At 34.8% G+C, this 13,680-nt stretch overlaps 1 protein-coding gene across 2 annotated transcripts in view; it reads left to right on the forward strand.

Moving 5' to 3' along the window:
• SCAMP1 (secretory carrier membrane protein 1) overlaps nt 1-13,680 on the forward strand; it is an 89,207-nt gene that overhangs the window by 62,391 nt on the left and 13,136 nt on the right. For both annotated transcript variants that reach the window (XM_069492017.1, XM_069492018.1), the window contains 2 exons: nt 8,712-8,813; nt 11,370-11,487. In XM_069492017.1, the coding sequence (XP_069348118.1) occupies nt 8,712-8,813; nt 11,370-11,487 (220 nt within the window). The remainder of the gene's footprint in view (nt 1-8,711; nt 8,814-11,369; nt 11,488-13,680) is intronic.

Raw genomic sequence — 13,680 nt, forward strand, 5'->3', positions numbered from 1 at the left:
GAATGTGCTTGAATCATCCCAAAACCATTCCTCCACCGTGGTCCGTGGAAAAATTGTCTTCCATGAAACTGGTCCCTGGTGCCAAAAAGGTGGGGGATCTCTGTTCTAATACAAGCCAGACATTAAAGAGATTTGCCAAAATATAAAATGATGCTACTCTTTTTTACTATTTTTGAAAATATAGTTATTTCCCATTAAAATGTTTCTAAAATTATAAAAGATTTATTTTTAAAAAGTGAATTACTAAATACTTCAAATATTTCTCAGTTTTGATTTCTAACTTGGTAAGTCAAGAGCTATTACCTATGGAAATAAAGATTCCCTGTGATCGTCAATAATTTCTAAGGGTGTAAAGAGGTCCTGAGACCAAAAACTTGAAATCTGCTGTTCTGCTGCTTGTCCTCTTAGGGAACATTGCAGAATACCCTACTCTGTGATCGGAGGCTCTGCTTATCATTTTAGCATCAGTGTTTGGTACATTCTTTGAGAGAGAAGCTGACAACATGTTAGGGTCAGTTCTATGCTTATTACTTTCTCATCAGTATTTCGTTACATTGTATATCCAGTTTTGTGTCTATAGCCCTGTGAGACTGTCAGTAGTTCTATAGGTTTGTCTGTTTCCCTGCAGCAGCCCTCTGTGCAGATAGAATTTGGATTCTCAGCTTCTTGTCCTGCATTCAGGGAAAAAGTGGTTACAGAATGCCAGCTTACATCTCTGTAGTTCTCGTCCACTCCAGAACTATGGTCCCTCTGTTCCTGGTTGCTGTAGTAGCTCTTCAATGGATTTAAACATATTTTTTACCATTTAAATTTTTTGGAGGGTGGCATTATGGTTGACACAAGCTATTTTGTGATATTCAGAATCCTGAAAATGAAACTAATCTGTTATTTAAAACCTGATAAATGTTTGATCCATCATTTTTTATGATTCTCACGTAATGAAGCCAAAGCCATTGTTTTTAGCTTTGAAGACAATTTTCAAAATAGTACTTTCTCTCATTTTTATGATATATTTAATATATACCAAAGAATATCTGAAACATCAGTTATAAGGCATAATAATAAAACATTTATGAACTGTGAACCCACTGCTCAATTTGAAAAATGGACCAATATTAATATTGCTGAAGCTCTGACATGTTCCCATTTCCCTGCACTATAGGTAAACAGCCTGAAGTTAGGTATTTTTTGCTCATTCTCCAGTTATAATTTTAGTTTTGTCACATGCACGTGCCCCTAAACATGTTTTTAGCTCATAGAGAACACTTCTAAAAAATTTTCAATTTTTATCAAAGTGATACATGCATAGAAGTTATGTATATAGTTTTAAATAACTGTACAATGATTTTTTAAGTAAAATAATAACTCTAGTTTCATCATTTTCTACCAGCAGTTTTTGCTCCTGACTTACATTTGTGACATTTACCTCCATATTTTAAAATAATTATCACATACTGCTATTTCTTGATGTTTTTGCAGCTTTATGGGGATATATTTTACATACTATAAAATTCATCCATTCTGAAGGTACAAATAAATGATTTTCAAGTAAATTTAAAGAGTTGTGCAGCCATCACCACAATCAGTTTTAGCACTTTTCCATCACCCCCAAATTTCCCTGGATCCCATTTGCAGCCAATTCCCATTCCTACTCCCTAGCTCCAGGCAACCACTGATCTGTTGTCACTGTCTAAAATTTCTCTTTTCTGGACATTTCATAAAAATGGAATCATAAAATATGTAGTATTTTGCTGTTTTCTTTCACTTAGAATGTTTTTGAGGTTCATTCTGGTTGTAGAGTGTATTAGTAATTAATTTCTTTTTTATTGTCACATAGCATTCCATTGTATCCCTATACTACATTTTATTTTTTCATTTACCAGTTAATGGACATTTGCTGCCTTTTTCAATTTTGGCTTTATGAATATTATGAATATACATGTACATTTTTTTTTAAGACAGAGTCTTGTTCTGTTGCCCCTGATAGAGTACAGTGCATCATCATAGCTCACTGCAACCTCAAACTCCTGGGCTTAAGTAATCCTTTTGCCTCAGCCTCCTTAGTAGCAGGGACTACAGGCATGCCCTACCACTCCTGGCTAATTTTTCTGTTTTTAGTAGAGACAGAGTCTCACTCTTGCTTAGGCTGGTCTTGAGCTCCTGAGCTACAGCAATCCTCCCGCCTCAGCCTCCCACAATGCTAGGATTACAGGCGTGAGCCACTGCTCCCAGCCTGCACGTACGATTATGTGTGTGAACGTGTATTCATTTTTCTTGATTATATTCCCAGGAGTGGCATTTCTGGGAGATAACTTTTTTAATCTCTAATAGTCTAGACCAGGACATATTCCTCTCCCTCCTCCAGGGTTAGGATTTTTTTTCTGTGCCCTTTCCCCAGGTGCAGTGGGTCTTCAGCTGTGTCCCGAGGAAGATGGGGTTTGCTGTCCCATTAAAGCTTTTAAAAATTTTGAAGGGATAAAGGGGAATTTCTGTGGCTGCTGTTTGCCTCCCTCAGACCTGTAACCTGAGTGAGTCCTGCCTCTAGACTGTCTTCTGAGCAGCTGGTGAGACCTATGGAGAAGACCCTGTGAATAGGTGTGAATACCCACAGGTCTTTGGCTCCTAGAGGTTCTGTCTTCTCTCTCTAACCAATCATTAGTGTTTAGCAATTCATTACAAGCTGTAGCTGAATTCTTTGTTGGTTGTCTGCTCCAACAACCAAGTGGTAGTCTTTTATCTCTCCTGAGTTGTATTTTGGGTTGATTGGTTGCCTTTTGATGAGTTTAAATACAGCTATGCTTTTGCAGATTATTCAGTTTTTTAAATTGTTATTGCAAGGGTTGGGAGCATTGCTCTTTCCAGTTTTCTCTAGCCTAAGCAGAAGCCTACCCCTCCCCCACTACATCTGCACTATATAGGAAAGTTCCTTCTTAGTCATGAGACACAGTTCTTTGGTCTTTAAACTATTCTTTTTTTTTTTTTTTTAATTTAAAGAAGTTTTAAAATCACTTTAGTTTTTATTTTTACCATATGTATACACACACAACATTTTGTTATTCTTTCCATGAGTTACTCTTTCCCATTGTGCTACGGCATCATTTACACTTCAGAGTAAATCAGTATTGACAAATATCTTCTTAAAGACTAGCTGAGATGCAGAAGAAGGTGTTAGCTTCAAGTTTTAAAGTCCTTGGCACTGTTAAAATATTTGAGATTTGCAGTAAATGTAAAAATAATAAAAGGTGCATGAGATAATTTTTAAAAACACATCTTTTCATGAGTTAATTCTATTTGTGTTTTATCAGCTGGTTACTTTGTACACATCTAATTTTAAAGGGAAATATGAATAAACAGTAGCATTATTCTGGAACAGCAAAAGTATGTAAGAAATGTATGTATGGTATAGCCAAGAGTAGTTTAGGGGTAGAACAGAGCAGGATGAAACACATATATTTACATAGAAATATAAGGAATATAAAAATAGATAATATAACTTATATTAAAAATTAAATATTTCTGTCAGTATGCATTTGTGTTTATACTCTTTATGGCAATAAATATAAATTATTTTAAATTATCCATTAGCATGCTCTTCAGCTATTAACTGAGTAAAAGGAGGTTTAGAGTTTAGCTTTTGAAATGGAGTTAGTAAAGAAGAAACTAAATGTATATTGCATATGGTGCAAAGAGTCAAGGAAAGAGTTCTGTGTATTTTTTTCTTCAAGTCATGATCTAAGATGGACAGAATGGTGATTTAGATTAATATAGAGGATCATAATACTTTTAGTAAGAAATTTAGGGTGAATTGATACTGGTGATAAAGTAGAAGTTTTAGTTTATTTAGTAAAAGTTACTTGTTTTGGGTAATATTCCATGAGATACATTGTTTTTCCCTATGGCATTTTGCGATACAAAGCAATGCATACTTTATCTTGACCTACAATGTAAAGATAGTTAATTGAGAATTTGAGGTTACGTTAACACTTGAGGGAAGAGTTTAGGGGGAAAGAGGATTTTTTAAAATACATGATTAAATAGTTAGGAAACTTGTCATATAAGAGTGATACAACTCTTTGTAAGAGTCAAATCAAGTAAGAGAATTAATATTAAATTGTTCTTTGTGACATAAAAAGCATTAGAAATAGTTTTATGATGTGATATTTTAGATGTGTCAAAACTCAAACTCTTATGTTCAGTATTCTCTGTTGATACAGGCATCGTAGAGGAATATTTGTAGAAAAATGTTTGAGTTGTCTGCTTTATAAGAGCGTAGCCTATGTAACATCCTGAAAACAGTTCATTTGTAACCTAGGATCTAACCAATGTTGACTTCTGCTTTCCTTTAAATAGCTTAGTTTTATTGTTCAAAGGTAATATGAAAATGGTTGGCTACTGGCTTACTTTAACTGTTTATGCTTTCTACATTGGCAATACAATTGTGAGGTTTTTGGTTGTCACTCATTAAAATCTTTGACTAATCAAGTAATAGTTTTAATAAAATATTATTTTGTCTGTTATTTGTCTGAGTATTTTTAAATGACCTAAACTGTAGTAAATGAAAAGTAGATTTATAAGCTCTCCTTATGTAAAAAACACTAGATTGAAAAAGGTGTTTTCAAGAGAAAAACATTGCACAAGGGAAAATTTTTTTTTATTGTGATTATTTGCTTCTGGGGGATAAAAAGAAACACTACATTGAGTCTTGGGGTTTACTTAACTTTAAATAGTGGTGTTCTGTTGATTGATAATTAGATTTCTTGGAGAAGATGGAATTGAAATAATATCTTAGAGGTAATTTTATCACATGGTTAAGAACATTCACTTTATAGATACACAGACAAGTCTCAGCATTTCTGTCACTAGCTACATATTTAAATTACTTAACCTCTCTAAATCTGTTATCAGTAAAATGAAGTCAGTATTAGTGTCTACCTCATTGGGGGTGTTATAAGGATTGAATGGGTAATAATGGCACATAATGTTCAACAAATGTTAACTGTTTTTACAAAATAGAGCCAGTCAAGTATAGAGGATCCAGAGCTTGAACCCAGGTTGTAATCTAGGCTTAATATTGTTCAAGTTTATAATTTCATTTCAAGTGAACTTTTCATTGTATCCCTCTGCTTTTGGCAGAACATAGGTGGGAAGAGAGTTCAGAGTCTTTCATTCCAGTCCTGTGCTTTTTTACCTAGACTAGCTTAGTGAGTGGTTCTTAATAGTTTTCAAGTTATAGACTCCATCATAAATCTAGAATCTTTTAATCCTCTTCCTGAAAAAGCACACATATGCAGAATTTTTTGTACAATTTGGAAAGTTCATGGTCCCAACTTTTCAATGGTCCCTCTTTCTCTCTTCTAGAGAAAGAATTGATTTCAGTATAAAGTTATTAGGAGGGAAGAAAGGGCTGGTTTAGACAGTTGTGGATCCCTCAAGTAACTAGGACGAGAGAAGCAGCTCTATTTCTTAGGATTCTTTTTATTCTAATTCCTTTACATCATCAAGAATTTCATGTCTGTCTTAATTCTTTTTTTTTTTTTTTTTTTTTTTTTTTTTTGTTGAGACAGAGTCTCACTTTGTTGCCCAGGCTAGAGTGAGTGCCGTGGCGTCAGCTTAGCTCACAGCAACCTCAGACTCCTCGGCTTAAGCGATCCTACTGCCTCAGCCTCCCGAGTAGCTGGGACTACAGGCATGCGCCACTATGCCCGGCTAATTTTTTCTATATAGATTTTTAGTTGTCCATATAATGTCTTTCTATTTTTTTTAGTAGAGACGGGGTCTCGCTCAGGCTGGTCTCGAGCTCCTGACCTTGAGCGATCCACCCGCCTCGGCCTCCCAGAGTGCTAGGATTACAGGCGTGAGCCACCGCGCCCGGCCTAATTCTTGTAGTAGTGATTAAGTTACCAACCATGCCATAGAAATGTTCGCTATCTTATCAACAGCCTAATGCCACTTCTTTGAGCAAAACAGTTTATTTTGTTGCAGTATTGTAGTAGTGTAATAGAGGTAGCAACAAGTAACATTTATTAATTGCTTACTATATGCCTTTGCATCCCCAGCTAAGCACTTTACATATTTTATTCACATAAAAGCAGGTTCCACTGTCACTCTCATTTTGCATTTGGAAAATCTCAAGGTTAGTATTTTGCCCAAAGTTACACACCTTTGAGTGGAAGGGTCTGAATTCAAACCCAAGTCTGTCTTTAAAGGTACGAGCTCTTATCCACTGTGTTGAGTTACCAAAGGTGAAGGTGTTTAGTATTGTACTTCAGTTAATTTGTGCCCCCTTGTTATTGTTAAATGTAACATTTCCATTAGCTCTTTTGAAATGCTGAAATACTTTTATCTTCCCCTATTCCCCCAAACTATAGTTGAAATTAATATCTCTGGTATTGATTTGGCATGTGAAATAAATTTTATAAGATAATATAAATTTATTTTCTCATTTTTTAATAATTTAGGGAAGAACTTTTCTGTTAAAACTGTGCTGCAACATTAAACCGAAAACCACTTGTGTATTTGAAATTCAGTTTTCCAGTGGGCGTGTTTTTTTTTGTTTTTTTTTTTTGTGAGACAGAGTCTTGCTTTGTTGCCCGGGCTAGAGTGAGTACCGTGGCATCAGCCTAGCTCACAGCAACCTCAAACTCCTGGGCTTAAGCAATCCTACTGCCTCAGCTTCCCGAGTAGCTGGGACTACAGGCATGCGCCACCATGCCCAGCTAAATTTTTTTTTTTTTCTATATATATTTTAGTTGACCAGATAATTTCTTCCTATTTTTAGTAGAGACGGGTTTTCGCTCTTGCTCAGGCTGGTCTCGAACTCCTGACCTTAAGTGATCCACCCGCCTCGGCCTCCCAGAGTGTTAGGATTACAGGCATGAGCCACCCCGCCCTGCCTTCCAGTAGGCTTTGATCTGAAAGAGCCAAGATAGCAAGCAGTAGGAAGCTTTTATTTATTCTGATGAGGAAATATTAATAGATGACATGGATTTATTATGATAAATATTGGTGATACCGTAAGTACTTAATTGTAAACTGAGGTAGATTATAATCTAAACCACTTAACTTAAATCAATTTATAGTGTTTTTCTAACTATATTTCTATTCTTTCTTTGGTTTAAAATGGCTAATGTACAAGCTGAGTTATTTAAACGATCTGCTTCCTAATTTCTTCCTTATCTAAGATCCAGCACCTTTGGTTCTGAATGCCAGTAGAAATCTTTCTACTCCGATAATGTTTTTTCTCCTGGACTTTTTCTGATTCTAGCTCAGGTATAGCCCTCCTCCTGGGGCTCTTGTGGTTCTTTAGAGCTCCTCAGCTTTGCCTAGCCCTTCCCTAAAGCATCTCACAGGAATTTAATAATCATGGATGATTGTATTGCTTCAGTTTATTAGTTTACACTTTGCAGAGCTTTCCAGTGTTTGGTATATGGAAAATATGATAGTTAATATGCTTTTTAGCACTGTGCCTAACTCCCGTTAAGAGAAGGAAAAGACAAGCCACAGACTGGGAGAAAATCTTTGCTGGGCATGTCTCTGAAAGACGACTTAGATTTCCAGAATATATGTTTTTAAAAAACTCTGAAAACTCAACAATAAGGGAAAAAACAATGCAACTAAAACATCAGAAAAAGATTTTAATAAACACCTCACCAAAGATCTATAGATGACAAAGGCGCCTGAAAAGATGCTCAACAACATTACTCATTAGGAAAATGCAAACTAAAACCAAATAAGATACCACTATATACCTATTAGAATAGCTAGAATTAAAAAGACTGACCATACCAAGTGTTAGTGAGGTGCGGAGGAGCTGGGATACTCATACTCTGCCAATGGGAATGTAAAACGGAGCAACCCCTTTGTAAAACAGTAAAATTAAGCATACACCCACCGTATGTTCCAGCCATTCCACTTGTATGTATTTACCCAAGAAAAAAGAAAATGTGTATTTGTATGACGACTGATACATGAATATTCATAGCAGCTTTATTTGTATTAATAATAGTAAAAAACTAGAAAACAATCTACGTGCCCATCAACAGTGAATAAACTGTGGTATATTTATACAATGGAATACTAAGCAATGAAAAGGAACAAACTTTTGATACGTGCCACAATACGAGCAGAATAATTGTACTGAGTGAAAGAAGCCAGATAAGAAAAAAGAGTATATATTAATATAATCCCATTTATATAAAACTCTAAAGTAGGCAAACTATAGGAACAGAAAGCAGTGGGTAGGGTAGGGAGGGTTTACCGAGGGGGGAGCCCAAGGAAGCTTTTGGGATATGATTGCTGTATTGATTGGGGAGGGTCTAGGTATACAACATGTCAAAAAAACTTTCAAATTGTATATTTTAAATATTTGTAGTTTATTATAAAGTATAATCCTGTGAAGCTGTTTATTAAAGGAAAACTATGCATTTTTTTGTCAAGATGGGTTTGTGGTGCAGTTGGAATTAAAAGGACAAAGTGAGATTGTAATAATGATATCTAGTATTTGCATGAAAGGTTCACATGAATTATTATGATACTGTTTCAATTTCAAGGTAGTTGAGGTAGTTGCCACTTTTTTTTGGTTTGTATTATTTTTTAAAGTTTGAATGTCAGTCTGCATGTGAATTTAAAGGTAATGAGAAAAAATGACAATTTTCTCCTTTCTCTCCTTCTTCCCCCTTTTTTCTTTTCTTTCTTTTTTTTTTTTCCTAAAGGAGTGACAGTTCATTCAGATTCTTTGTATTCTTCTTCGTATATATTTGTCAGTTTGCTGTACATGTACTCCAGGCTGCAGGATTTCATAATTGGGGCAATTGGTAAGTTATTTATTAGTTTTAAGCTATTAATCTAATGTTGTTATATAATTTTTAGTTTCCTAAAATATTTTACACAGAAAAGCCAGATTAGCAAAAGTAAATAAAAGCAAAAATGATTTTTTAAAAATTCTATTTTAAAATGTCCTAAGGCATAATCTTTGGACAAACCATTCTCTTTAAAGATTATATTTCCATTTTTAAAAACTGTACATTATGTCTAGTTTAAATAGAACGTGTATGTAATGGGCACTAAGGAAGAGTGCAAAGGAGACTGAGGAGTGGTGAGAGAGGTGAGGGCCAAAGATTATGGAAGGGACAGAAGAAAACTTAAAGGATTTTAAGAAAAAAGTTGCCTATTACATATAGAGCACTATTTTAGATATGCAGATGCATGTTTTCGTACACACATATACATACATGAACACTTACCTTTGAAAGGTAGAATCACTGCACACATATATTTTTAAACAGTAGAATCCTTCTCATCATGGCAGGATGCTCACTCAATGGGGGAAACTGAGGCTATCTGGACCTAAACTAGGAGGTAATAGATTTATGTTCCTCTTACACCTTGGAGCAAACATTCCTTGAGTGAAATGGTGGGTGGAAGAGTACACATCTCTAAAATGTTCCTACCCTCCCTTCTTTCTTTTATACTGAGTTGCATTCATATGAATTCTTGTCTGTCAGAAGCATGTGTGATGCAGATTTGTTCCACTATATACATAAAGTAGAAATAAGCATGTAATTAGAGTGTGCTAAGGACTTAAATTAGTATGCTGTTACTTAATCGGAGTAATGATTGGCTGTCAGACAACTATTGGCAGTTTTGCAGAGCTCTTAATTGGCATATATACACGCAGAGAATTTATATAGATATTTTAAATCAGTTCTTGGAAAAAGGAATTTTTATTATTTTAAGTAGTGTCTAATCTTTGGCATTTGAGGGAAAGGAAATGCTTTAAATGTGTAATTAAACACACTGCTTGCTTTAACAGCACAAGGATTTTTTTTTTCACTCTTGTGAAATTGAAGTAATTTCTTTTGCTCTTTAGCATAAATATGGGAAAAATGCTAAAATTGAGGATAACACCATGTATTATGACTTAAACAGCACAGAAAGTCTCCTAATGAGGTTGCATACAGAATGAACTGTTTTAAGATAGACCACATTTAATTCAGATTTTTTATGTTAAACTTTTTATTTTGGAGTAATTGTAGATTCACATACAGTTGTAAGAAATAAAGCAGAGAGATCCCAGGTACCCTTTACCCAATTTCCCCCAATAGTAAAATCTTGCAAAAATACGGTAAAATATAAAAACCAGGATCTTGACCTTGCTAGTCAAGATACAGAATATTTCCATCACTAGAGGATTTCTCATGTAGCGTTTTAATAGCCACACTCACAGCTCTCCTGTTCCCACTCCTTCCTTGACCCCTGACAACCACTAATCTGTTCATCATTTCTGTTGTCTTGTCATTTCAAGGTTATAGAAATGGAATCATATAGTGTGCAGCCTTTGACTTTTGTCACTCAGTATAGTTCTCTGGAGATTCATTCAGGTTGTTATGTGTATCAGTAGTTTATTCCTTTTTATTCTGGAGTAGTAGTCTGTGGTGTGGTTGTGTCACAGTTTGTTGAACCATTCACCAGATGATGAACATCTGCATTGTTTCCAGTTTTGGCTTATTACTAATGAAGCTGCTGCTGTGAGCATTCATGAACAGGTTTTTGTGTGAACATAAGTTTTCCTTTTTCTGAAATAAATGTCTAAGAGTTTAATTTTTAGATTATATGAAAGTTACATGTTTAGTTTTTTTTAAGAAACTGACAAACTGTTTTCCAGAATGGCTGTACCATTTTACATTTCCACCAACAATTATAAGTGATTTACCCTCTACCACCTCATCAGTATTTGGTGTTGTCAATATTTTTTGTTTTAGTCATGATTGGTATGTAGTCATTTCACATTGTGGTTTCAATTTGTAATTCCCTAATGACTAATGATGTTGAAAATCTTTTCATGTGCTTATTTGCCATCTTTATGTCCTCTTGGTGAAATATCTCTTCATTTTTTTTGCCCATTTTCTAAATGAATTTTTTTTGTAATATTGAGTTTTGAATGTTCTTTATATTTCTAGATGCTAATCCTTTTTTCAGTGTGTGGTTTGCAAATATTTCATAATTGAGAATTTAAAATTAACATTTAAAAAAATGTAATATTGGACTCATAGGCTTAAAAAATGAATCTAGTGGTAAATACTTGAAGCTCTGGAGTTTGGTTTGCTTTTGAATTCAGACTATGCCATCAATAAGCTGTGTGACCTTGGGCAAGTTACTGAATTTCTCTGTGACTCAGTTCCTCATCTGTAAAGTGGAGATTAGAAACATCATCTGTCTTACTGTGGTAGCTGTGAGAATTGAGTTAATCCACATAAAGAACTTGAACATTGCCTGGCTCACAAGTGCCAAATATGTGTAGTTATTATGCTGTTTCTTAAAAGTGTGCACTAATTTATTTTCCTAATTGTACTTTTTTTATTACTCTGTAGTGGTTGGATTTCATCCCTTACTGGTCTCAACCAAAATATTCCTGTTGGAATCATGATGATAATCATAGCAGCCCTTTTCACAGCATCAGCAGTCATCTCACTAGTTATGTTTAAAAAAGTAAGTGAGATTTTATGTCTGTAAATTTGTGTAGTAAATGTCATATAAAGTTCTCATTTTCCCATTTTGCTGTTAATTCAGTGTAATCTTAAGCCATTTTGTTTTTGTGCAAGTTTGCTCCTTGAGGATTACTTTTTACAGTTAAAAGTTATACATAGATACATTTTAGAACATTGCATCACATTTTGAACTTCCTGTAAAAAGAGAATATTTTAAAATCCTGTTAACTGAAGGCTTCTTTCTTGAATTAAAAATATCAACCTTGTTTTTTAAATTTGAATTTTTTTATATACTCTCATTTCCTTTTTTGAATATGAAGCATATTAGCCTGATTCATAAAGAGAAATAAAATTGTTGTATGATGTGTGCATTTTATCCATATTTAAAATTGAAAGACACCAGGAGTATATAGAGTGAGCTGGTGACAGATTTAGGCTGTGTTATGGACATGACTTTTGTTTTTAGTAACTGCCCAATCACCTTAACTACACTTCGTCCTGTAGAATTCTCATGTCTGTTTTCACAGCCTTAAAAAAGAATCATTACATAGGATGGGGGATATACCAATGTTTTTATTTATTTAAAGTTTTATTGTGTCTTAGATAGATGTTTTTCATGTGTTCAAACATGATATGGAGACCCTGAGAATAACACCTATGTTTTAAAATGATAGGCTTTTTGGTGGATCTCACTTTAAAGAAAATAGGTCTTTATAAAATTTTTTTCTTGATCCCCACCCCCCCAATTTGGTAACTTGAGCATATGTACAAAGAACGCATAGAAATAATTTTACCTTTTTTTTTTTTTTTTTTTTTTTTGAGACAGAGTCTCACTCTGTTGCCGGGGCTAGAGTGCTGTGGCGTTAGCCTAGCTCACAGCAACCTCAAACGCCTGGGCTCAAGCAATCTTTCTGCCTCAGCCTCCTGAGTAGCTGGGACTACAGGCATGCGCCACCATGCCCAGCTAATTTTTTCTATATATTTTTAGTTGTCCAGATAATTTCTTTCTATTTTTTAGTAGAGACAGGGTCTCACTCTTGCTCAGGCTGGTCTCGAATCCCTGAGCTCAAACAATCCACCCACCTCGGCCTCCCAGAGTTTTAGGATTACAGGCGTGAGCCACCGTGCCTGGCCAATTTTACCTTATATTTAAAACCTCTTTGCAGATTTGAAATACTTTACTCATACATTTACCTTTTATCTTTCTCAAAACCTACTGAGAGGAGGTTATGTTTTTTTTTTTCTGTCCATATTTTGCTACTGATTTTCTCTCTTAGAAGGTTTAACAACTTCTCTGCACCAAACACACATGCTACTGAAACTCAGCTTTCTAAAATTACTAAATCCTATAGTCTTTTTCCAGTTTTTCTCCTCCTTGACCTCTGCAGCTTTCTACACCATGAGTGGCTTCTTTTCCTAGGCCTTTGTAATTGTGTTCTCATTCTCCTGCCTCTCTGGCTCTTCTTTCTCCTCCATCTTTTTACCCAGCTCATAAATAAATGTCTTAAATGCAGTTAGCTCTTTGCTATACAATTTGGTAGGGGGAAATTTCATCCTCATTGTTTCTTCTCATTGTTACTCCACAGTTTCTTCTCTACCTGGGTGACCTAGAATCCTAGAGTTAGAAAAGATAATGCTTTGCTTAAACCTTTTGTTACATCTCTAGTTGATTGGTATCACCTTACAGTAATGCTTCATAAACTCTTCACTTTCTTCTCAGCACTAGCTCTCTTTCAAGATGTTGTGACTCATATTCAAGAAACACATATTGTATGATTCCATTTATATGAAATATCCCAAACAGGCAAATCTTTAGAGACAGAAAGTAGGTTAGTGGTTGTCTATGGCTTGTGGGTGGGGTGGGGAGTGGCTGCTAATTATTAAGGGATTTCTTTTTGGGGTAATGAAAGTGTTCTAATATTAGGTTGTATAGATGTTGTATTCACAACTCTATGAATATACCAAAAACCAATGAATGGTATATTTTAAAAGGATCAATTGCATAGTATACAAGTTTTGTCTGAGTGGAGCTGCTTTTTAAAAAGAAACATTTATTGAGTACCTTGAGTAGCTATTATGAAGGAGATTGACTAAGCACTTTGTGATTCCCTGTAACCGTACGTCAGTGCTGGGACTGCTTCTGTCAGTGCTTCCATTACTTTGTTAGTCACTTTCTTAGAGTCCTTTTCATCTT

The sequence above is a fragment of the Eulemur rufifrons genome, chromosome 17, assembly GCF_041146395.1.
Source record: "Eulemur rufifrons isolate Redbay chromosome 17, OSU_ERuf_1, whole genome shotgun sequence".
Taxonomy (NCBI): Eukaryota; Metazoa; Chordata; class Mammalia; order Primates; family Lemuridae; genus Eulemur; species Eulemur rufifrons.